At 40.8% G+C, this 24673-nt stretch overlaps 1 protein-coding gene across 1 annotated transcript in view; it reads right to left on the bottom strand.

Annotated features, from left to right (window-relative positions):
* Positions 1-24673, bottom strand: part of XYLT1 (xylosyltransferase 1) — a 278816-nt gene that overhangs the window by 99354 nt on the left and 154789 nt on the right. Inside the window, exon 3 of the mRNA XM_066576241.1 lies at positions 461-633. Coding sequence (XP_066432338.1) covers positions 461-633 — 173 coding nt within the window. The remainder of the gene's footprint in view (positions 1-460; positions 634-24673) is intronic.

The following is a 24673-nucleotide window of genomic DNA, read 5'->3' as shown; positions in this document are numbered from 1 at the left end:
CTGACTAGACCCTTGTGCTTGGGATTGGTGGGGTGCCCAGCAGTTGAACCCCACTGATAATAAAGTTATTCCCTATCCTAACCTCGCACAACCCCTTTAAATGGATATTGTAATGACGTCCATAAAGCTATGATGTGGGAAGAGAGGTTGTCCCTTTGCCAATTGGGAACACATGAATCTTGTGCCTCTTATTGTGGCAGATGATAAGAGGAGTAGAAAGAGAGGAAAGCCGAATTTTCTGCACAATCTGTTATAGTCTATGGGAGTTACAAAAATAGCAGTATTGATATTTACAAAACAAAAACAATAAAGAATGGTTAGACAAGATATTGATGTTCCCTTTGGATAGTTTCTATGTTTACATTATGATTGTGTTTATAGGCTACACTTTTAACAAATGGTTATTAGAAAAACTCTATTGGTCTGTGGTGAGTGACAAGGACAAGCTGCAGATCCTTACCTTGTCACAATGAATATAATAGTAATGGTCCTTGTGATAAATTGCCTTGAACATCCTCTGGAGTTGTCGAGAAGCTCTTCCATGAACAACCAAAACAAAGGCGATCCTTACTGGATTGGCAGCCATATACTCCATGGAGTCCTCATCCCACTGGACGTTGTTGTTGGCCTTTCCTGATTGACCAGAAAACAGACAAAAGTTTATTTGTTACAGTGTTTCCCAGACAAACCTTGTTATATTTTCAGTGAATTAGATGAACCAGAAATGGAAGCTTATCTTCACAGTTCCCTTGCACAAAGCAGAACTGCAACAACAGCTACAACAAGCTCTACACCTACTAAAAGGGCAAGTCTTCCATTATTTTGGCATCCAGTAGCTGGTGGATTGTGAGGTTAAAAAGCTGTCACCATTACCAACAGTGCTAATTACAGGTTCTAGTTAAGTGCTTGGGTGAGAGGCGTTTAGTACCTACTGCCTGCTGTGTTCTCCTGTTTTGCAAATGCTGTTGAGTAGCATTTCATAGCTCATCCTCTTAGCTGATGACTGATCCTAGATCCAACATCAGCACAAACAAACATTGTCTCAGTTTCGATCAATACCAAAACCCCATTGACGAGGGGAGGGGGTTACTCCTGATCATCAATTTATTCATACAATTCCAATAGCAACAACATAACGAAGAATTCTAATACACGATCTCCAGAATTTTAATTACATGAAAAACAACAAGTAATTATTAAAACAGACATCAGGAGATGTGAAGATCCTCTTTAATGGTACTGTGTCCCATCTTCTTCAGAAGAGGCCATTAGAATCAACAACCTTTCAAATCCAATACTGTGTTACAGACTTATGGTTAAAGTATTCTCATCACAAATGTTATGGAATATCCTTAGGACATAAAAGTGAATAGGGCTGTGCTGTAGTTCCCTAAACAGCACATGATGTGAGTGGTGCTGTAAGGAAGCTGAGGCTCTGGCGCAAGCTGTTGGCAACGGCTGACTTAGAGGAGAATGATCTTCATTAAAGGTATGCCTTTTTTAGAACGAGCAAGTAACATGTTTCGACGTTCCCAGACCTCTTCGCCAGACAGCTGGATAGACATTTGACTATGTGTTAATTCCTTATAGTTCAATATGCAAACATGCAAGAGCAGCCATGACCATTGGTGGCCAGCAATATACTACTCACAGCTGCCAATATTTAGCTACTGGCTACCAGTCTAAATAAAGCGTATTTTTAACAACACCATTGGCTTCATTCTCCTTCCAAGATAGCACTTGCCAATGAGTTACACCACAGCCTTAGCTTCTTTACACCCCCACTCACATCAGCATTCAATGGTAAAATGGTTTTTGGTTGACCAGCGTACTAGGCAGCAGCACTTACTCTACATCATTCTCAAAGCACCTTTTAAAAACAGCACATTGGTCTGCCATTCCTTGTTATGGGTGTTCTGCCCATCTCTATTCTTTTTCTTCTTGCTAACAGCAGGTGGCCATCACCATGCAACAAAATACTATGAAGGAGCAGCAGTGCTCAACCAACACTACGACTTCTTCAATCTGAGGAAAGTCGAGGATGCACCACTTGGATCCCCAAGATCAGTTAATGATGGCATATCCTAGCAATATGCCATCACTTACCATCATGGGAATAATCAAGTATCCCACTGATGCTTGTGCTTCATCATGAAGTCCCAGCTCATGGATCCCACCACCATTACCTTTTAAATGTTTCACTGAAAGTAAACTTCCCCTTTAAAGAAAAGAGACAAAATCTAGATGTATTCTTGCAAGTTGGATAAAGTTATGTTCTTTCTGAATTAAGCAGCACCTGGTGTAACCGACGACAGTGACACTTTCATACATAAATTATGGGGAACTTTCACATCTCCAAATGTAGAAACACCTGCAAGTCACAGAATAGTTCTACTTTTCCTACAATCAAACTAGCCGTGTTATTCTTTACAGTTTTAATATGAATGCCTAGGAAGATGTGCTGGGATATGGAAATTACAGACCCCCATCATTTCTATCATTCTCATTGTCCTTGATTAACATATTCGAAGCTGATGGTGGCAACGTGGTTCTTCTACGATGAAATGCTAATTTATGATAGCATTCGTAGCACATCTGTAAATACTGAACTCGAATATTGTGAAGCTGTATATAATTTTTCGAAGATTGGCACAAACAGATGAATTTGAACCATGGAGAGCACATGAGCTCAATCAACAAACCAAAAGGGTGTGCTATTGACAGGACGAGTCCCCAGAAGGTGAAAACACAATGAATCATTGGGTGTTGAGCAGCAGCCGGAGCCCAGAAGGGATAGATATTGATTATTCCTTTCACTCTTCTGTTTCTGGAAGCTAAAAGTCTGCTGTATGTTTAACCTTATCACCATCGCTCAGTGGCAGCACGAAAGACAGAGGCTGAGTTCTCAAAGTGAATGTTCTCACACAATGACTGGTTCTTTAAGCCCTTCGAGACCAAGGCCTTGGATGCCTGAATATCCGCATTAACATTTTACATTTTTTAAATAATACATTCTAAAGGTTAATATTTTTTATTTGATGCCTAATTTTTTAATAATTTTTGTGGCATGGATTGGGCTTTCTTATGGTACCAGGACATGCCAGTACCTTTTCATTTTACGTTTCGAATAGAGAAAAATGGGCAAAAATAGTATAACACAATTTTTTTTCATTTTTTTTTATTTCTAATTCAGTGTAATGCATTTGAAAAAAAAACAGATTACAAAAAAAACTTCTCACATCCCTGTGTATAACAATACCAAATATGTGCACTCAGATTAACTGATCATCGTTGGCATAAGTGGGAACATTTGTCCCTATATTTATTTTTCAGTATCCCTTGTTATTAGTGGGTAGTTCGGCTCGCTTTGACGAACATGTTTTTCACTTTCGCTGACAAGAGCCGATCATTATAACTTTGGGTCACTTCATTAGGGCTGAACTATCAACGTGCCGACACAATCTCTTTCTTGGCAGAGCGCTATACAGTTGAATTTGACGCTAAATTGGAGGACTTATATATATATATGTCCTAGCTGCAACCTATACAGATGGCAGACACCAAGTTTTTATGCTAAAGATATTTTTTAAGAGTTCTTGGTGATTTTTAAAAAAGTTTTCCATGTCACTGTCTACAGTATATTACAAACAAATCCTGAAATCCTGCAGTTTTCACACTGACCACTAAGGCTGGCTTCCCATAGGCGTAAATGTCCAATTGCGCTTTGTAATTGTGCACTGTAAAAGAGTAAATACACAGCAGCAAATGGAGGCAAAAACTTATTCTCTGGTGCTCTAAGAACCTTAATTAGGCGAGGAGGGAAATGCAAAAGCCAGAACCAGTCAGGATCAAGACCTGCATCACATCCAGCAAAAATACATGTTTCCAGCCGCATAATATGTATTAAAAAGTTACTCTTTATTCTTCCATAATGGTTGTAATTCTGCACTGGGTGTTGTGTTTTTACACTCATGTGTGTATTTTACTGTATTTTTCGCATGAATGCCCAATGCTTGGCATACGCCAAAATCACACAAGAATGCTCCCATTGATTTTAATGGGCAATTAAGTTTAGTTTAATACGTGCTATTTTTGTGCAGGATATGCATGAAATAGAACATACTATGGTTTATTTGCGAAAAAATTGCGCATGCAAATTACTCTCATGAGAACGAACCTATTGGAATCCATTGGTTCTATTCATTGTGTATTGTGTGCGCAAATTTTGCACGTGTAATACACAGTGCAAATGCGTTTATGTGATTAAGCCCTAAGGATAATACAGGTAATAGTCTAAGACTTCTGTGATCTTTTTTCAGTCATCATGGGTAAGAATACAATGACAGCAACACCTATATCACAGACAATGCAGGGCTCCCCATTCAGAATGCAATCATGACAGTCACCAAAAATAGACGTGTCCTCCAAAACTTTTTCCAAACTTTTTTCTTAAGTTAGGGCTACACCTAGATTCTTTCTCACTACACAGAAAAATGGCTGTAATATTGCTATCTTTACAAAAGCATTGAGTGGCTTGAAAATCTCTTTCTGCGTGATTTCAAGACGTAGTAACTACCTTCGCCTTCATAGAGCTGTAATGAAAATTACTTGGAAATGTCTTGAAAATCACCCTTTCCGGTGAGCATGTGTTAGCTTGGTGTTTTGGTGACCGTAATATGGAGCTATTGTAGGTCTATGTATTTATTCACAATGTTTTTTTTGCAGACTGACCATCACACGTACAGACCATCTGTCCCTTTTGTGGGCAGGTTTACTGTGAACATCTGCGCATGAGCCAGTCAGCTCAGCTAAATCATGGCATAACTGAGACGTTGCAGCACTCAGTGGATTTTGTAGGTTATCTGTACAATTTACTATCTAGGCATATATAGCCACTGCTTGGGCCCCATGGTAAGTGGCCTTTGTCGTGTAATACCAGTATTTTTTAATGTTGTTTTTATTTATTTATTTACTTAATTAATTCAGTGTACTGATATTTGATTGAGCAGTTTTGAGAGGGTACTTTTTTACTTTATTTTATTGATCTTTAATGTGTGGATCTTTAATGATTTGTGTATGATGGGGACATCATAGACGTCATAGGGAAAGTGAGGGGCGGAGTTGTTAGGAAAACCTGTAGCCAGCATAGACGGCCCACCCACTGGGCTGTTCTGAATAGTTTACGTGCAGCGCAGAAAACTTTTAAATTATGATTCCTCAGGTATACTTTTAGAAAGAGACATGAAAAAATAAGTTTGAGAAAGAAATAGCAAATGCTGTCCCTATCTTCAAAAAGGGGAATATGGTGGACCCAGAAAACTACAAGCCTGTGAGCCTGACTTCTATACTGGGAAAGATCTGTGAACAAATTATTAAACAGCATGTATGCAAGTACTCGGATGAGAATGAGTTAATTAACCAGAGCCAGCATAGGTTTGTAACAAACAAGTCATGCCAGACTAATCTAATTTCCTTCTATGACAGAGCCACTGACTGAGTTGATCTGGTAAATGCAGTAGTTATAGTATATCTTGACTTAAGTAAAGCTTTTAACAAAGTATCCCATACCATCCTTATTGAAAAAATGACCAAATATGGGATTGACCAAAATGTACAAATATGGGATGTATAAAAGAGAAGCACTGAGTCTAGATCATGTGAGGTAATTATCCCCCTCTCCTCTTCCTAAATCAGACCTCAACTCGAATTCGGTGTCCATTTCTGGGCACCCCAATTTAAAAAAGACATAGACAAACTGGAGCAAGTTCAGAGAAGAGCTACCAAGATGGTGAGCGGTCTGCAAATCATGTCCTATGAGGAACCGTTAAAGGATCTGGAAATGTTTAGCTTGCAAAAAAGAAGGCTGAGAGGAGACTTAATAGCTGTCTACGAATATCTGAAGGGCTGTCACAGTGCAGAGGGATCAGCCCTATTCTCATTTGCTCAAGGAAAGACTAGAAGCAATGGGATGAAACTGAAAGGGAGGAGACACAAATTAGATATTAGAAAAAACTAACAGTGAGGGTGATCAATGAGTGGAACAGGTTACCACGGGAGGTGGTGAGTTCTCCTACAATGGAAGTGTTCAAACATAGGCTGGACAAATATCTGTCTGGGATGATTTAGTAATCCTGCATTGAGCAGGGGGCTGGACCCGAAGACCCTGAAGGTCCCTTCCAACTCTACCATTCTATGATTCTAAGAGATATAGGCCATAATTGTAGCACTGTGCTTGCTTTACTTGGGTAAAACGTGATGACAGGTTCCCTTTAAGGACCTTGCAAACAGGAATGGGCTATATATAGTTTCAACAATTACCAAGTTTGCTTATAAAAGCTACATATATACAGAGAGAGAGAGGAGCTCATTCTTTAGATGAGTTAATTACATTTCTATAGATTTCTTTATTCATATAATGTTGCAATACTGCCTAGAAATTCCACTGCATACTCATCTGTAATAAAAATTATACAGTAGTTTCTAGATTTGTGTTAATGAGTAGATACAAAATCCTCACGCTTGATAACAGGTCGGACATTTCAGATTTTAGTTTAAGTGTAACTGCTCTTTTGACCACTTTTTATTGACCTTTATCTGTGAAATAATTTTAAGGCAGCATCAACTTTTCCAAATGACCTGCTGCTCAACTGAAGGAATAAAGCTAAAGTGCAGCACGTATTACTCAGCTGGGTGACTACACTTCATGATGAAGGAAACTTTGCCAGATTGTAGTACATTGATGCGGTACATACTGATAGACAACCTGCCACTCAAAAAGAACATGGGGCGTACAGAACACATGATATGTGAAACCATCTAAAACGGATCCCACTGCTTCAACAAACCAAAGGATTTTTAACTTTAACTCATTTTTCTCCACTGCTTCACATTTCTTAAGGTGGTTTTCCGAAACTGTAATGATGATGTTTAGGATGGACTGGTCATCTACACATAAAAGAGTCATCACTGTAGATTACTACCTCATCTATTGGTGAGAAGACCAAATTAATGTATTGAAATTTGATTGTTCATTGTGTAATTTGTTCCTTTAGTAATTATTCCATGCATGCAATAGAAGGTATGAGCTTAAAGGTCCTTTTACATACAAAGATGATCGCTCAAAAGATGGCTTAAACTACTACTTGGCACTAATGCCTATTAGTACCAATTAGTAGTCTGTAAGACAGCGGGAGCTGTATTCAGAGAACAGACCACCCGCTGTTCTCTGATTACATTCCCTTTATTCTGCCATGGGGCTGACAGCTGAGACAATGTAATCAGCGATTTCTGGGCAGAACACAGCCTGCAGTCCGTCTCATCAGCTCTTCTGCCGAATGATGGATTTTATGCTGAACTTAAAACCATCGTTCGGCATAAAAGTAAAAGATGCGCATATTTACACCCAACAATTATCGCTCAAAAGATGGCTTTTAAGCGAATTTTAAGCGATAATTGTTGTGTGTAAAAAGGCCTTAACTTTCTATGTGTTAAATTTAGAGACAATGGAACAGATCCAAAAACTACTTATGCTAGAAAACTTAAAAGTACACTGTCAAACAGTGGTAAAAGTCTATGCATACTATAGTATTTGGACACCTCGATCAATAGAATAGGTAGAGTCGTATAGGCAAGTCACATGTCCTAAACCATGCTACATAAGATGCAGACTAGAGATGAGCGAACGTACTCGGTAAGGGCGATTTCGCAATCGAGCACCGCGATTTTCGAGTACTTCACTACTCGGGTGAAAAGTACTCGGGTGCGCCGGGGGGCGGGGGGAGGCGTGGCGGCGTGGGGGGTAGCAGCGGGGAACAGGGGGGAGCCCTCTCTCTCTTCCTCTCCCCCCCACTCCCCGCTGCAACCCCTCGCACCGCCACGGCGACCCCCGAATTTTTTTGCCCGAGTACGGAAGTACTCGAAAATCGCGGTATTCGGGCGAAAAAGGGGCGTGGCCGAGCACGTTCGCTCATCTCTAATGCAGACCCTTGAAAGTGTCGGATATAATTTACATAGTAACAGTATTTTAGGCTGAAAAAGGACTTGGGTCCATCCAGTTCAGCCTATTAGCCCCCCAATGTTGATCCAGAAGGCAAAAAAAACTGTGAGGTAGAAGCCTATTTTCCCCACTTAAGGGGAAAAAAATCCTTCCTGACTCCAAGTTTGACAATCAGAGTGATCCCTGGATCATCAATCCTTCTGAGTTAATCAGTGACTATAACATGTCCAGGCCTTTACAACTTTGAGTAACCAGAATAACTCTTTAAGTTTGACAGAGGTTCCTTTATGGTCAAGGGATGTTTTACGCAGTATGGTCTCTGTTTGTTGGCTGTAGTGGCAAGAATCATGAGCACAGAGGTGTACCCTGAGATTCTAGACAATAATGTGCTGCCAACAATGTGGTAATACTCTGGGAATGGTCAAAAATACTTCCTTCTCACAAATATAACACTATTTTACGTTGGTCTGAGAATCTAGATGTTCTGTCACAACTGGACTTGCCTGCCCAGAATCCCGACCTGAACCCTACTGAACATCTAGGATGAACTTGAACATCGGGAAAGCAAATATGAACAGCAGGATGAATAGAGGGAAATACTAGCTGAAGTGCACCAGATGTTAGTAGAAAGTATGCTACAGAGAGTTTCCAATATCACTAGGGCCAAAGGAGCCCCATTAAAGGGGTTTTCCAGGGAAATACTATTGATGACCTATCATCACGATAGGTCATCAATAGTTACCCAGCCTGAGGTCTGTTCCTCAAGACCCCGACCATGTAGCTGAGCGGGCGCGTGGTGACTGTACCGCAAATACACATAGGTTGGAGCGGAAGTCTCCGCGACAGCCTCTGTATAGTGGCTTTCACATGTAACTGCAGGCACGGCTCCCATTGATTTCAATGAGAGCCATGCCTACAGTTACAAGCATAGGCCACTACATGGTAGGTCGGAGTGGAGACTTCTGCTCCAAATACACAGAGGTCATATTTGGCATGCGCACCGACCTCCGTATAGTGGCCGGCGCTTGTAACTGCAGGCACAGCTAGCACTGAAATCAATGGGAGCCATGCCTGCATTTACAAGCGCCGGCCACTACACAGAGGTTGTCATGGAGGCTTCTGTTCCGACCTCTATGTATTTGTGGCACTGACAGCATGCACCCGCTCGGCTGATCAGTCGGGGTCCCGAGTGACGGACCCTAACTGAACAACTATTGATGACCTATCCTGATGATAGGTCTTCAATAGTATTTCCATGGAAAACCCCATTAAGTATTAACATATGGAAATAAATACTACTTTTGATTCTTGCTCAGATGTACAATTACTTAAGGTAAGATAGTGGTTATGGTATGCTATCAATCATGTATAGAAGTGTTACACAATCCAAAGAAGACAGAATGAGAGCTTGTTCACATTTGTGCTATGGATTCTGTTTCCCTGCTCCATCATAGGAGTAGGAAAATAGAATCTGATCTATCCTATGACAGAATTGAATGGCGCCAAATAGAATCCGTTGACTTTAATGGGGTCCGTTTGGCTTATTTTACAAGCAGAAATAGCTCTGCATGCAGCAATATTTTTTTCTGTATTTTAATGAAAATCAGTGATGAATGCCCAAAACAGAACCTGCAACGTTGATGTGAACAGGCCCTAAGGCAAATCTAGTGGAAGCGCTCCAAAGAACCACCTCTGTGAGATCAGCTCTTTGTTTGGACCAGATTTTGATGTTTGTGACAGCTTTTCAGTCCCATCACATACATTAACTACTAATCCTTTAAGAGGATCGCCCCACAAGAAGACCAATTTTAATGCAAGTTTAGGAGTTTTCACTTCACTCAATGTTGTATCGTTTTATTATATTAGGGTAGTGGAATATCAGATCTAGGTTGGTTCATTGGGCTAATTGTGGTGGGACCTGATGATCATCTAATGAGTGGTTGATGTAAGGGGAAATAAGGATAGGCTGTTGGATTTCAATTAAATGATCCTTTTGATCTTGGAAGATAAGCCGCTGCCCTCCCCTCCCTACATTCACAATACATCCATGCTCATAAAAACTGAGCATGTATGTATATGCAGGCTTCAAGCAAGATACTGCGTCTAAAATGTATAGACTTCAAAAAGATCTGAACTCTTACATGAAAGTGTTAAGATCTTCAGTAACTGCTGTATCTACGGAGCTTATCCGAGATATAATGGCATCTACACACGGAGCTATTCATTATGTCAGATTTGACTCAAGTTGTTTTTGACTTTCTGAAGCTTATGTGTAATCAGTGTCAACAATTTGTAAAGATTAATGTAATTTGAACAATTTGTAAAGACTCACATGAAGATTACAATTGTTGGTATTCAGTATACTGTGCAAGCAATCACTTTAAGGAATGTTGTAAGGACCAACAAAGGTAACCTTACAGAACTGAAGATACCACTATGACATGAAGAGTAGGAGATGTTCAAAACAAGTACAGAAGGATTTTAAAGAAGTTATAAGAAAGTGATTTTATTGAGCAGATCAACAATGTTCATGTCAATCACAGGGTAAATTCTTATGGAACCGCATAGTTTATTGGATGCCTCTGCATGGAACAGCTCAGTCTACTGTGCTATTTATTACATGCGGTAAAAAAACAGCAACCCTAAAAATTAATACTATCCAAACGGTGGAAATACTGGTCTCCAACTGCTGAATGGAAGGCTGTAGATTCATGTACTGTATGCCCCAGGAGCTTTCCCAGGGCATATGATATAGGTAGACTACAGACGAAATGGGAAAGGACCCATGCTAGGTCTTTCCTTTTCCTTCACTAGCCCTCCTATTTGCCAGACCACTCTTTCCCTAGCTCTTCTAAGCACCAAACCACTTCGTACCCGGCTATTCCTTTCCCAGCTTTGTCACATCTGCATTAATTAAAACTGTCAGAAAAGTGCAAAACTTTCTTCCCGATTGTATGACATTAGGATTATATGGTTGCTTTCTTTAGAAACAATGTGCTCTTGTCAATGGCATATCTGGCATTGCAGCTCAGCCTAATTAACTTGAATGGAGCTTAGCTGCAATATACAGGATACAACTTAAAATGGTATTCTGAGTATTTAATACTATGACCTATCCTCAAGATAGGGATGAATAGTTAATTAGTGGGGGGGTCCGGTCCGCTGCTTGGGATCCCAGCCAATCCTCCAGCAGCAGCGCTGGATGTCCGCATCGATGGTCAGAGACGGAGGTGTAATTGAATACTTCGCACCCATTGAAATCAACCAACCACAATGAGAAGTTGGTAGTGTAATAGCAGGCATTGATCCCATTAAATTCAATGGGACTGAAGCCGTATATTACACTTCCAGCTCTAAACCACCAATGCGGATGTCTAGCTCCGCTACACTGACCAGAGGATCATCTGATTGGTGGGGATCCCAAGTGGCGGACCACCATATTCCTGCCAATCAATTATCGATGCCTATATTGAGCATAGCTCATCAATAGTAAATGCCCAGAATACCCCTTGAAGGACAAAGTAGCCATATTTTTTAAAAATTTTAATATGTCTTTATATACATATAAACAGTATATAGAGACATGGTAATTAAAAAAAACCAAACAAATGGGAACATTATTTATAGCATAGAATGATAATTACTCCAACCATATAAATGGTAGAACCAATGGTTGGTCGAAGTAACCTTAGCATGACTACACAAAGCAGCCATGTTTGTCTAATTCTATACAAAAATTTTAAAATTTGAGTAATATGAAATGAAGCTAACTTATATAGATGATGATTTTTTTTACAGTCAACTTTTACATCTGGATACCTTATTCTGTTGATGGGAATTTAGATGACAAGATAACTAGGTTACATATGGCCTATGCGCGAATACTCAGCAGACTCTGCGTTTTGCAATGACAAGAAGCGTGAAGAATATCTCCAGCATATTTATTTTTAATTATGTGAAAAACCAGCTTAACACAAATGATGTAAAACAAAAAACCTTTGACACCATATGTCTAGCAACAACCCAAATGACTATGTTAACTTTTTGGGATAAAACATATTGGAAAATACATGCCAGCAAGAAATCAGCAAGAAATGACAAGCGACTCAACATTATTACCAGACTAAACATATGCCTAGGGGAATTCCATCGTTAACTAGTGTAGTATAATAAGTATACTTATAGTTGGCTTTACAAAATAAAGATTGGAAGGCAAAAAGTTGTCTATCTTCTTGCTCTTCAAGTATTTAATTTTATTGTGTATGAGGATAAAGGACATCATATCAACACGTACATAATGTATCACCAGTCCAAAGGTTTTTAAGGAGTTGATAAGTTTTGACTATTTTAGCCAATCTCTATAAAGACCCCTATACACATTAGACAATAGCTGGATTTCGGCTGGTCTCAACAACTATCGTATGTATATCGGAGACTACTGACTCTTCCACTGCTCTTCCTGAAGAAAAGTTGCAGTTAAAGGTCTATAGTAGTAGCTTACTCTTGAAATAGAAAAAAATCCCGGCACTTCATTAAAAAGTTCAATTTTACTATTAATCCATAAAAAATTACAACAGCGCAGTTGCTGCCTTTTTTTTTTTTATGGATTAATAATAGAGTTGAGCGAACATACTCTGCAGAGCTTGATGGTCGTTCGAGTATTAGCGTACTCGATGGTGCTCGTTACTCGAACGAGCATCAAGCAGTGTTCGATCCCGCCCCAGTTTTTGGCTCCTCCCCGCTGTGACGTGCCTGTTTTGGCCCCTCCCCGCCGTGACGCAGCACGCGTCAATGGCAAATTTTTTTGTCTGGCAGGCAGGGGAGAGAGAGAGACGAACCTAGAAAAAAAAAAAAAAAGAAAGCTCGGCACCCGGCGTCCCACATACAAAAATGCTCGAGTCTCCCATTGTAGTCAATGGGGTTTGTTACTCGAGTAGAGCTCTTGAATTCTACGAAAAGCTCGACTCGAAAAATGTGGACCCGAGCATTTAGGTGCTCGCTCATCTTTAATTAATAATAAAGTTTTAAGGAAGTGCTGGGATTTTTTTCTACTTCTGGATCACTATACATATCTCCAAGGATCCATTGGGGCTTCCCTCTGCACTCCTTCAAGCAACTTTCAGGTTGAGAGCAACCTTTGCAAAATTGGGTGGGCCGACCTTTTTCTGTTTTTTAAAGTAGCTTACTCTTCTCTGACCATTGAAAACTAATAATCACTCAGCTGAACTAAGCATGGACTATTTTCCACCCAGCAGATTTTTTTAGTCATGGATAACCTCTTTGTCCTTGATGTTGGAGCTTGTATGGTTCATAAGCAGAGTTATGATATGATTGGTCACGCTAATTAATGTATGTAAAGAAGAAGTCAATCCAACCTGAAAATATTTAGTCTTCAATAAAATCCTATATCCGTGGTTCTTCCTTTACAATTAAAAATGCATGAATAAATTGACAACTGGGGGTTACCTTTCAATTGTCAGTCAAGGTGGGAGTGCCAAACTGACAAGGGAAATGGTAACACACAGCTGTTCATTTGTACATATATTTCTGGGAGGAATAACAGAGGAACAACAAAATGCAAAAAAGATACTTTGGAATTGGTAAGTGGAAAGAACGGCCGTGTGGTTACATAAAGCCGGCTAATGTAATAATAACTGGTGAACAGCCATGTAAGTGAAAAACAGAGCCAGCGCTGCCCACATCAAACCGGAGTAATGCAATATTATCGGTTCTTCCATCTAATGTAAAAGTCATTTCACTTTTTTAAAAAAGCGAGTTGCTACCAAAACAAAATATATTCCAGGGCAATTGTCAAATAATTATCACTTCCTGATGATTTGCATTGCACTGCAAAGTTGTTGAGCCTGCCATATTAAGAAGCACTCTTAGCAAACCGTTTTTCCTATTTAGCAGCAGATTAATGGCAGGAAACACTAAACTGCATTTGCATAATACATCAACTTACTAATGTTTTACTTTGATGAAATAAAAAAAAGTTATTTGTCAAAGAAAATATGTGAAAATACCCGCTCGTCTAAAGTAGATGGGGGGAGTTGTACCAGTCAGGGCTGTCCAATTACATAGGGACATGGGGGCACATTTAATTAGACTGGCATTTCATAAGCTGGTCTAAGTAAAGTGTGTGCCAGTGTTTCTGCGACAAATATATTCAGAGGCACAAGTCTCTTAATACATTTGACTCATGTGGCGGTACCGCTGTGTGCCACATGGAAAACACGGGGTGTGGGTGGGGCATGGGTGGGGCTTTGGTCATATGGGGGCAGGGTTATGTAGCGCTATACACCAAACAGGGCTGTAGACCGGGGGGTGCTGCTGGGACCACTCTACTGCCCTGCTACACTCCCTGGCACCCTCAGATATGCTCTCACCAGATCCGAAGCACTGTCCGTGTGGCCATGTTCCCACAGCACTGCAAGAACTTTAGGGACCCCGTCAGTTCTGACGGCGTGGTTCCTGAGGTCCCCGCTATGCTCTCCGCTCCCGCGTGTCACTGCTATGCTGGTGAGCCCCCACCCCTGCCACCGGTAGCAGACAGCAGCACACGATGGAGCGTGTCCTCCCTGCCACAGTACTAGCTAATCGGAAGCTAGGGGGCATTCACTCCAAAGTTTGCTCAGCCCCTAGCTTTCAGTGACGTGACATCAAGGTACAACAGTACTGTGCTGGTCTGCGGCGCCACGGACCAGCAAAGAAACCCTAACGGCCCGGTCCCGGTCCGCGGACCGGTGGTTGGGGACCCCTGCTCCTAAGCACTGACCTTCAACCTGAGGTTCTCTAGCAGTAATGAAACTACAGCTTCCATCATGCTCTGACAGTTTATATGTTTTCTGTAAGTTTATGTGGGATTTCTCTTTATTCCATCTTCCTCCTACATTCTAAAATCATAGTCAATTAAAGCGACCCACTGGTTTCGAAACAAAATTCTGTCCTGGAACAGGAGGGATGTTTATTACTTGTACTCATTCTTCTCTTTCCCTCCTCCAATCCACTGGTTTCAGGTCCTGTTTTCGGCCATCCAGGATGCATATTGTCCACTGCTCTTTGATTGGCCAGTGCTGATCACATGAGCAGCTCTGGCCAATCAGCAAGCAGATATAGTGTACTGATAGTCTAACACTACCAGTGCACTTTTGGGAATAGGTAGTGTGAGAATTGCGTCAGCCCTCTTGGATGGTCGAATACAGCACCTAGAATCAGCGAATTGGAGGGACAACAGTGAAAAACAACTGCAGGGTATACCCCCTGCCCCTTATAGAATTTTGTCTTGAAACCAGTGGGTTTCTTTAGAGGACATCTAGTATAATTAGGCCTGGCATGAGCACTGTAATATGCAAATCCCAACGAATTATCTATAGATGGATAATAAGTTTCTTTAATAGACTTTTTTTCTCGCTTGTAAAAAAAACTCCTTGTGTTTTTTGAAGGTTTTTGTTATTGATACATTTTTTCATTTATTCTTTACAATTTTATAAGGAAGATTGTGGGAAAATACTTACAGAAAAAACATCACACCTGAAGCATAAAAAAACACTACCGACCCGGCTCTATGCTAACATTTGGCTGCAGATGTCAGAAAAACTGCCAAAAAAGATACCAGCTTCTACTAAAAATCTTGTGTTTCAAACCACCCGTAGTCTTGTATAAATGGGTTGTCCAACATTAAAATAAAGAACATGATATGTATTTGTGCAGACCTACTGTATCATATGTGGCTCCTGACGCAACCAAGCCCAAATTCCAAGATTCAGGAAGACCCCAAGACACCAATCATATTCACTGATAGAAAACATCAATTATAGATTGCTTCAGTCTGACAGAATTCTCTAGCATTGATATATGTGAACGGTTTCTGATTGGTTTAAGTGCTAATTGATTAAAGGGGTTTTCTGGGCAAATAGTATTGATAACCTATACTCAGGATATCCTCACTGCTCGGGATCCCTGGCAATCAGCTGATCACCCAGCCTGTTGTTAGTACAGTGGGGCTGGCTGTTGTTATTGGGGTCAGAGGTAAAAGTGTCATAGTGGGTTTTACTTGCATTGAAATTAGTGGGAGCTGAAGCCCTCTATGACACTTCCGCCTCTGAGCCTGGGGACGATATCTGGCCAAACTGTAATCCCATGATCACTTGGGCTTACTTTGTGGTCCTGCATTGAGCAGGGGGTTGGACATGATGATCCTGGAGGTCCCTTCCAACTCTACCATTCTATGATTCTTTGACAGTATGACGGCTGATCACCTGGGTCCCAAGTGGTGGGTACCTGGTCATCAACTATTGATCACCTATCCTGAGGATAAGTCATCAGTAGCATTTGCCCAGAAAACTTGTTTCAGTTCTTGCTAGTAGAGTAGATAGCAAATCTATAGCATGGAAGAACTAAATGTGTTTTAGAAGAGTGGGTTCACAAGTTGCATAAAATATGCCATAGAAATGCAAACTGAATGTGTATTTGCTATGGAATTGTGTGGCAGATGTCGGTACGGAATTTCCCATTGCATTGAAGACTATGATGAAATTCTGCATCCAAAACCAGCAACACGTGTAGAAAATATTGCAGAAATCTGCTGAGGAAATACTTTCCGTGTATATGTGGCAGATGTTGTTTTATCCCTATAGAAATACAGATGTAGCAACATTTAACGAATTATGATAATCTAACCAGAACATACTACAATGTTGTAAATCAAGCTCTCATGATGTGCCAGTTAACGATTGCTAGATCTGTACATGATGTCAATTTCCATAGTGGATTTTTCCACTGCAGAAACAATGCCATGTGTGTGAATACACCCTAACAGGGGTCCTGTAATAGCATCAAATGGACTGTCATATACTGATAGGGCATATGGATGTCATAGAAGGGGCTGCCCAGTCATGTTCCTCTTTTAGCAGACAGCCATTGGAAAGCGTGGCTCCTACTATGGATTTCAATGGACATCATATAATACAGCATTTCTTGGTGCAAGAAAAATATGTGGCCTCCCATATCTTCCTCTACCAATAACATCTGATTGTCGAGTGTTCCAGTAGGTGGAAACCCCCTTTATCTATTCTGTTGGTACTGCTTATGTTATGACCAATGCTATGGGACTGATAGTTTTGTGGGCAATTCTTTGTAGTAGGCATAATGGTATCAACGGTGTTATTACAGTGCTTGAATCACTTAATATATTGGGACTGCAGTGTGGAATATCTACAATGTGGCACTATTGTATACTGAGCATGGCCCTAGTGTGTGTATGTTGGTGGGATAGTTTGCTGTAAGTATTGCAGAATACACTATCATACCAAAAGTATTTGGACACCCCTACCAGTATAATTAGCAAGTCAAATCAACCATGTTACATAAGATGCAAACTTTTGGAGGTATCAGTCATAGTTTGTGCTAGCCGTCCATCACGATGTACAATACATCAGCCAGTCTAGAATGGTGCAAGGAGTGTTGTCACTGCACAGTTGAGCAATGGAAGAATCTTGCTAGTCTATCTTCAAATCAGGTGGACGTACCTGGGTGTGGAGAATCCTGGGGAACATCTTCAGCCTGAGCATGTTGCACCAACAGTTAAGTATGGCAGATGTTCCCTTATGGTCTGGGTATGTTTTACGTAGCATGGTCATGGTGCATTGATTGTAGTGGCAAGAACCATGAACACGGAGGTATACCTTGACATCCCACACAATATTGTGCTGCCAACATTGTGTCGGTTCTCTGAAAATAGTCAGTAATACTTCCAACAAGATAACAAATCCGATGTTGGTATGAGACAATGGATGTTCCACAATTGGACTGGCCTGAACAGAGTCCCAACCTGAACAACTGGAAAGTCAGGTCAGGAAATACGTACTGCATCCATCTTTTTGAGAGAAATCAGACATTTGCAGGATGAATAGAAGGAAATACCAACTGAAGTGTATCAGACGTTAGTAGAAAGTATGCTACAGAGAGTACCCAATGTCATTAGGACCAAAGGAGGCCCCACTAACCATTAACATATGGAAATAAATACTTACGTCTGGTTCTTGCTCAGGCATCCAATTACTTTTAGTAGGATAGTGTATATTTTTATTATTTTAACCTCTCTTCACACTCTCTCCCTGTATGACCTTGTAGCCCCAGATCCTGTATCCACACCAAGTGCAATGTAAGATATTACATACGAGTCCTGCAGCCCCAGAGCCACGTTTGCAGAGAACTGTGAATGAGGTAACAGATAGCGGACACTGACAAATTACAGGAAATTGCTTAAAATCGGAAAAAAAACGGCAAGAGTCATTCCCATCCAGGACTGTGGAGTCTGTAAAATGAGTGATCTAGATTACATGCACCGAAATCTGCTCATGGAAAGTTTCCTTTCCAAAAGAGCAATGGATAAAGCTATACCTGCTATGAAGTGCTGGAAAGATGGCGGGGAGGGGGTACAGATGGCGAGCACAGTAAGATCACAGGCCGCTGTTCTGTAACAAGTTATCTGATTAGGAGAAATCAAGTAAAAGTCTCTCTCTGAGGGGTCACGGTTATTTATGAATCCAGATTAGTCCTAGAAGATAAAACAGATGTGTTCTGTTATTATAAACAATGACCTTCACGTGTCAGCTCCCGCGTTTTTAGAACTACGGAGAAATAAGATACAACATTTTCACAATTTCTGGTGAGAGATTTTTTGACAGCTACGTAGGGGAGATGACGGAGATAACACTGAGTCACGATACAGTGTTTTTGGCAGCAAGGAAGATTATTGATTACTTGTCCTGAACTGCCCTTGATATTCACTTAGGGGAGGGGGGCATTTAATAAAAAATTCATTTTTTTAGAGTGCTGACAAGTTACAGGAAAAAATTGGAATTTGATGACTTGTTTGGTTCGTAAATAGTATACAGTGAAATCTTTGAGTTGAGTTTGAATTTTTTACCCCCGAATGGGCTAAATTGGCTTCTGCCTCATTGGTTTTTTTTTTGCCTTCCACTGGATCGACAAGGGGGGTGGAAGCAGGCTGAACTAGATGGATATTGTCATACTATGTTACTATGTTACAATCTTGTGCCAGCTAAGATCTGCTGTGTGTAGGAAGAATTTACACTTTGGTACTATTTTCAATTTTCCATTATTTTCAAATATAAGGCACAATGCCATCTGAAACCGCCCTAAGGTTTTTTTGTTTTTTTTTCGATGGCCGTTCAAACTCTGCGCCATAGCCCAGGAGTTTAAAAAAAAAAAGATAGGTCCTGCCCTATATTTCCTGCACTTAGTTAATGCTACGTGTGGGAAAGATACAGCAAGTCCTATCTTTTCTCGCCCGTACAATTAGTGGGCGAGGATCTCATTAGTGAAAAAGAAACGACTGAAATCAATGATTTCGCTTTGTCGCATTATGCAGCCATGATCATCACAGTCACATAACGGGGCTAAAAACACGTTCATGTGTTTAAGCCCTCAGGCTGTAAAGTGGATGGAGCGTATTCAAGGACATACATCGGGCACATCTCATCATGTCCAATCACAGCCCTATACAGATTGATACCAGGTTCAAAGAGAAAAACAAAATGTTGCATGGAGACAATGCAAAGAAATCCTGTAACCAAGCAACACATACTGTATAATATTCCGTCGCCCCAATTATAAATGCTTTCCAGGGACCACATTTTTTCATCTACTCTTCAGGTTATGAAAATGTATAAAATCATTTATTTTTCTCTCTTTCTACAGAGTAGTCAAAACTCTAGAAAACAGCTTTATGTTTTACTGTATCACTAGTATGAAGAGGATGCCAATCTGCTCAATCATCTCAATAAAAGTAGAGTGAGAGGTATTGACCTTGTAATAAAAGGCACTTCATGAATGCATAGCAATGGTGATCTCTGCCAGTTTTTTGATATGAATGGAAAAAAAATATTGATTTTTACATTTTTCTCTTAGATGAGTTGGAAGTAGAAAAAAACATAACATTTACATTCCCTAAATAGGAGAGAACAATGCTAAAGTATATATTTGTGATTATAAGACCTGACAACTTAGGTTGTTTTTACAGCTATCTATCTCTTCATGCATTTATATTTGATGAGGTCTATTCAATCACATGAGAGTTTTTATGCACAGAGGTAAAATGCCCAGCTTCTAGAACTAAAGGACAAATACCTGCTTTGCTGATCTAGACCAAGGTAATCGACTCCTAAAGAGTGTCGTTTTAGATGGTATGACATGGCTGTCAGCATTCTGCAAATCTTTGCAATTTTATAGCTTGTTTCTTTATTAGAGATGAGCGAGTATACTCGCTAAAGCCCTTAGCGAGTACCTGCCCGCTCGAGGCAAAAGGTTCGGGTGGGGAGGGAGCTGCGGGGGAGAGCGGGGAGGAACAGAGGGGAGATCTCTCACTCCCTCTCTCCCCCCCGCTCCCTCCTGCTGACTGCCGCTACTCACCGCTCCCCCGCGCCGGCACCCGAACCTTTCGTCTCGAGCGGGCAGGTACTCGCTAAAGGCAATGCTCGCTCGAGCAATTGCCTTTAGTGAGTATACTCACTCATCTCTATTCTTTATGCGTAATATGTCTCCCCTCTATCTTGACGTAAAGGCTATGTGCACCTTTGCACTTTTTTTTAAAAATCAATCAAGACTTTTTGTAATTGGCTTTCATTAAAAATTTCTGTTTGATTCCTATGCTTGTATTGTTTTCCAAGGCACTGCAGACGGGTGGACTGAAATCTTTCAACCATTGGTATTTTTATTGGAGAATTGTCAAACTTAGACATCTCAATGCAATATTCAAGTGTATGAACGTCAAAAAATTACAAAGCATCATTCATAAATAGACATTCTTGATGATGGTATGCTAATAGCTCTCAATGCTATCATATATCACTGCATAGTCTGGAGGACCGAAATCTTAGCAAACTGTATTGATCAGAGTAAGCTAACTGGATCCTCCCCTAGCCTGCTCTCCAGTTGTGAACCTGCATTCACTGCCATTCTACAGAGATACTGTATTACAGAGGGCTGTAAGACAGTGCCAGGTGATGGTAGAGAAGATCATGAAGACAGAGAGCAGAGAAAGCTACTATTACAGAGGGCTGTTATTCACTGTGTAAATTTTCTGCTCTTTGCAGTGAGGGGGAACGACCAGCAGTAACTCAGAGACAGAATGAGATAGCTGTGTGGTATTGACTGGGTGTGGTAATACTAGACACCTATGAAAGAGGTGACTGAATCCTCTAGAGTTTTGTGTTTTGCTAGTGCCTTTCTCTCCAATGGAAGCATGAGGCAGATAATCCTGCTCCTCCAGGATGGCACATCCATACATGCCATGACAAGAAGGTTTACTGTGTCTTAAAAGCATGGAGGAGACCCCAGAACATGGGTTGTTACATGAGAAAAGCAGGACAGGTCCGTAGAAGGGCATCTAAACCAACTTTAGAACTGGTATCCGCTTCTCTGTGCCAGGAGGAATAGGAGTACTGCCAGAATGACCTGCAACGGGCTACTGATCTGCATGTTTTTAACCAAACTGTCAAAAACAGACTCAATGAAGGTAGCATGAGGGCCTGACGTCCAGTACTGGGACCAGCATTCCCAGCACAGAGCAGCTTGATAGTGTTCATGAGAGAAACTGATTTTCTGAGTATTGTGGAATTCAGCCCTTTGTTTTTCCATTGACCATTGACACATCATGTTGTTCTTAGCAAAATCTTCCCTTAAATTTCTTGAACAATATATACCTCCCAGCAGTTACTTATAGTATAATCTATTGCATCCAAAGCTGTGCATAGACAGTCATCATACTTGACTACACTTGAACCAGTCATCAAATGAAGACTTCACCAAGGGTCGAATACAACATACAAAGGCTCTACAGCCAGCCTACATCCAAATCAGAAAGAACCTGTTCCTAAGACAAGCTACAATTTCTATTTGGGTATCTGTACAACGTCCTATCAGACCTACGATAAAGGACACAATTGCAAACCTTATGTGGTAACCTCAAGTGCCAATCACAGGTGGGAGCCCTATCGCGGACTCAAGAAGAAGTCTGTAGAAGACTGTCTCCTGATCAGAAGAAAGCTAGCTCTATTCCAAATCTCTACCGGGCACATTGGAATGACATTTTATAGACCTCTTTCTTCATTCCTATTAGGGATCTCTCATTAGTAATATATGTAACAGGTGACAAGTTCCTTTTATGGAGAAGCGGCGGTTATCTTTTCATCTGCATTTTAATTTACTTCTTGGTGCCTACAGATCAAAGTATTCTACCTCATCTCTATATGTCTTTATGAATATTAAACTGGAGCGCAGCTTCCAAAACGCACACGAGATGAGGAGAAACTGTTTAATTTGGAATCAGCCGGTAACCATAAATATGTTGTGATACAGTTTAACGTTACACTGTGCATCTGCAATGTAATTAAAGTGTAAGCACAATGCAGTGACTGTATCTCTTATGAAGTGCAGTCATGAAAATTCAGTAGGGAGGTGAGGGTGCCTTAGCTTCACACAGGGAAGGAGTTTTTCGCACTGGGGAATAGATTTCATATATTCTGCTCTGTAACCCTTAAAAGTGTCAAATCTAAAAATTCATTTCTTGCTCTTTTCATTTTTAGCACTTGATCCTAACCTCCAAGAAGGATATTACTTCCTTAAAATTATTCACCCTTCAAAATAAGGCTCTACACTATAAATCTAGCCGTAATGGCTCCATGACAAATAACTATCTAGTCAAGAATACTTTGACGCTTCCCCTAGAAAATTCCTCTAGGTCTCTGCTAGAGCTCACTCGCCAAGCGTGGGGGTAATTACTTTATGTCCTGGATGCTATTAATTCTGAACAATTTTCTTCCCCTGGATGTTGTTCATTGATAACTATGCAATTATGGTTATTTTGCAATTAGAGTATTCACAATAAATTTACAGCAGCAGGAAGAGCCCACGGTGAGGCCAATTAATGTGTTGTTGGTCCTGCTCAGACATTTACTCTGAGATGCTTGGGTTTATGGCTTTATGGCACTCTTCCGACAGATCTACTCTGTTGACTGATATAATGAAGGTCTGTAGATGAACCTGCAAAATGATTGCCATGGACATTGAAATGACTATACAAAACAGAACCAGATAGTTGCATCGGGATATTTTCCAATAGAAGATTAGATTTGTTGTGAACTAATAGTTTCCCATACATTTTAGATAGCTGTGAGTTGAATGTTCATTCTTATGGCAGATATCTGTCCCACATACACATGCATGCTCAATTCAGCTGAAACTGCATGTGTTCTTAATGGACCTACAGTAGTTTAAGACTATGCCTTATCTCCCCAAAACAAAAAGATCATGTGGCTGAAATTTACGTGCACTTTGCACGGGATGACTGTCACATACAGAAGTGCCCGACAGTCATCTCAATGATTATCACTGCTTCACACAGGAATGATAGTTGTTCAGTGAATGAATGCAAAGCACGCCAGAAATCTCTTCTGGCCACCCGCCTCCATTCACTGTGAACAGGCAGTTGTTCAGAGATGAGCAACTGCCTGTTTATACTGAGCAAGAAATTGCTCACTAGTCACTTTGTTTCAGTGAGCCAGGAATGAATGAGCAATTTCTCACTCAGCATCTGTAAAAGGACATCTGTAGACAAAAACTGAAAAACCATCAGTTGAATCATCTTTCCTCATATCTTCCTTACTAGGATATTAGATACTGTTGGAAAATGGTCTGGTGCACATTATTGAGAATGACTTCACCAGCTGGGTACCGTATCCCTGTCTCAAATTCTTTTTCGGCTATGTAGCAAGGCTATGGGAAGTGTGGTTATGGCAGCAGGTTCTGTCAACTGAAGCTGAAATTGCTATTTTACTTGCAAAGGCTGCCCCTGTCCCTTCTGGTAAATGGAAAACCCCTAGTAATGACGACATGGGATTAAGGGGTTGTGGGGTTCAATCCTGAGACTAAATAACAGTATTTTGGACAGTCTGCTTTCATAATTTCGGAATTTCTATCTTTTAGTTCTCCAGGGTATCCAAGAGAATTTTGTGCTGGTCTACCAAAGGATCCATCAGTGGGTCCAGGCTCTGAGATAATAATGAGCCCCAATCGTAGCAGTGACTTTGGAGTATATCACTTGCCACTAAGATTTATTTCTTGTGGGATGATTCACAACCTATTAGATATTATTGATAAAGGTAACCAGATTTTCACAGGGTCAAAGTGGGACAGAGGGGTGTGGTCAGGGGCATGGCTTATCACAACGTATGATTTTACCTCTTTTACCTCTGTCATAAAATGTATTTCTACATCCAAAAACCAGTCAAAATCTGAATCAATGGTGTGGATTTTGACTGAAAATCAGCTGTGTATCCGCAATTGATTTCATACTATTTGGCGCTCCCCCTCACCTCCTCTGAAGGCTTACCGATGTCAGCGCTCCTCAGCTTACTGTTCCTAGTCGCCTTTAGTGGCATCACCTGACCAGTGGTGCCGCACCTGCCCCGGCCGCTGAGAACCCGGAAGCCCCAGTAGTAATACTGACCCCCACAGTGGCACCGCTAGTAATAGTGACCCCCAAAGTAGCCTCAGTAGTAATAGTGTCCCACACAGAAGCCCCAGTAGTAATGCTGACCCCCTCAGTGGCCTCAGTAGAAATAGTGGCCTCAGTAGTAATAGTGACCCCAA

Source organism: Eleutherodactylus coqui, chromosome 8 (genome assembly GCF_035609145.1).
Source record: "Eleutherodactylus coqui strain aEleCoq1 chromosome 8, aEleCoq1.hap1, whole genome shotgun sequence".
Taxonomy (NCBI): Eukaryota; Metazoa; Chordata; class Amphibia; order Anura; family Eleutherodactylidae; genus Eleutherodactylus; species Eleutherodactylus coqui.
This window is presented reverse-complemented; position numbering and strand designations above follow the sequence as displayed.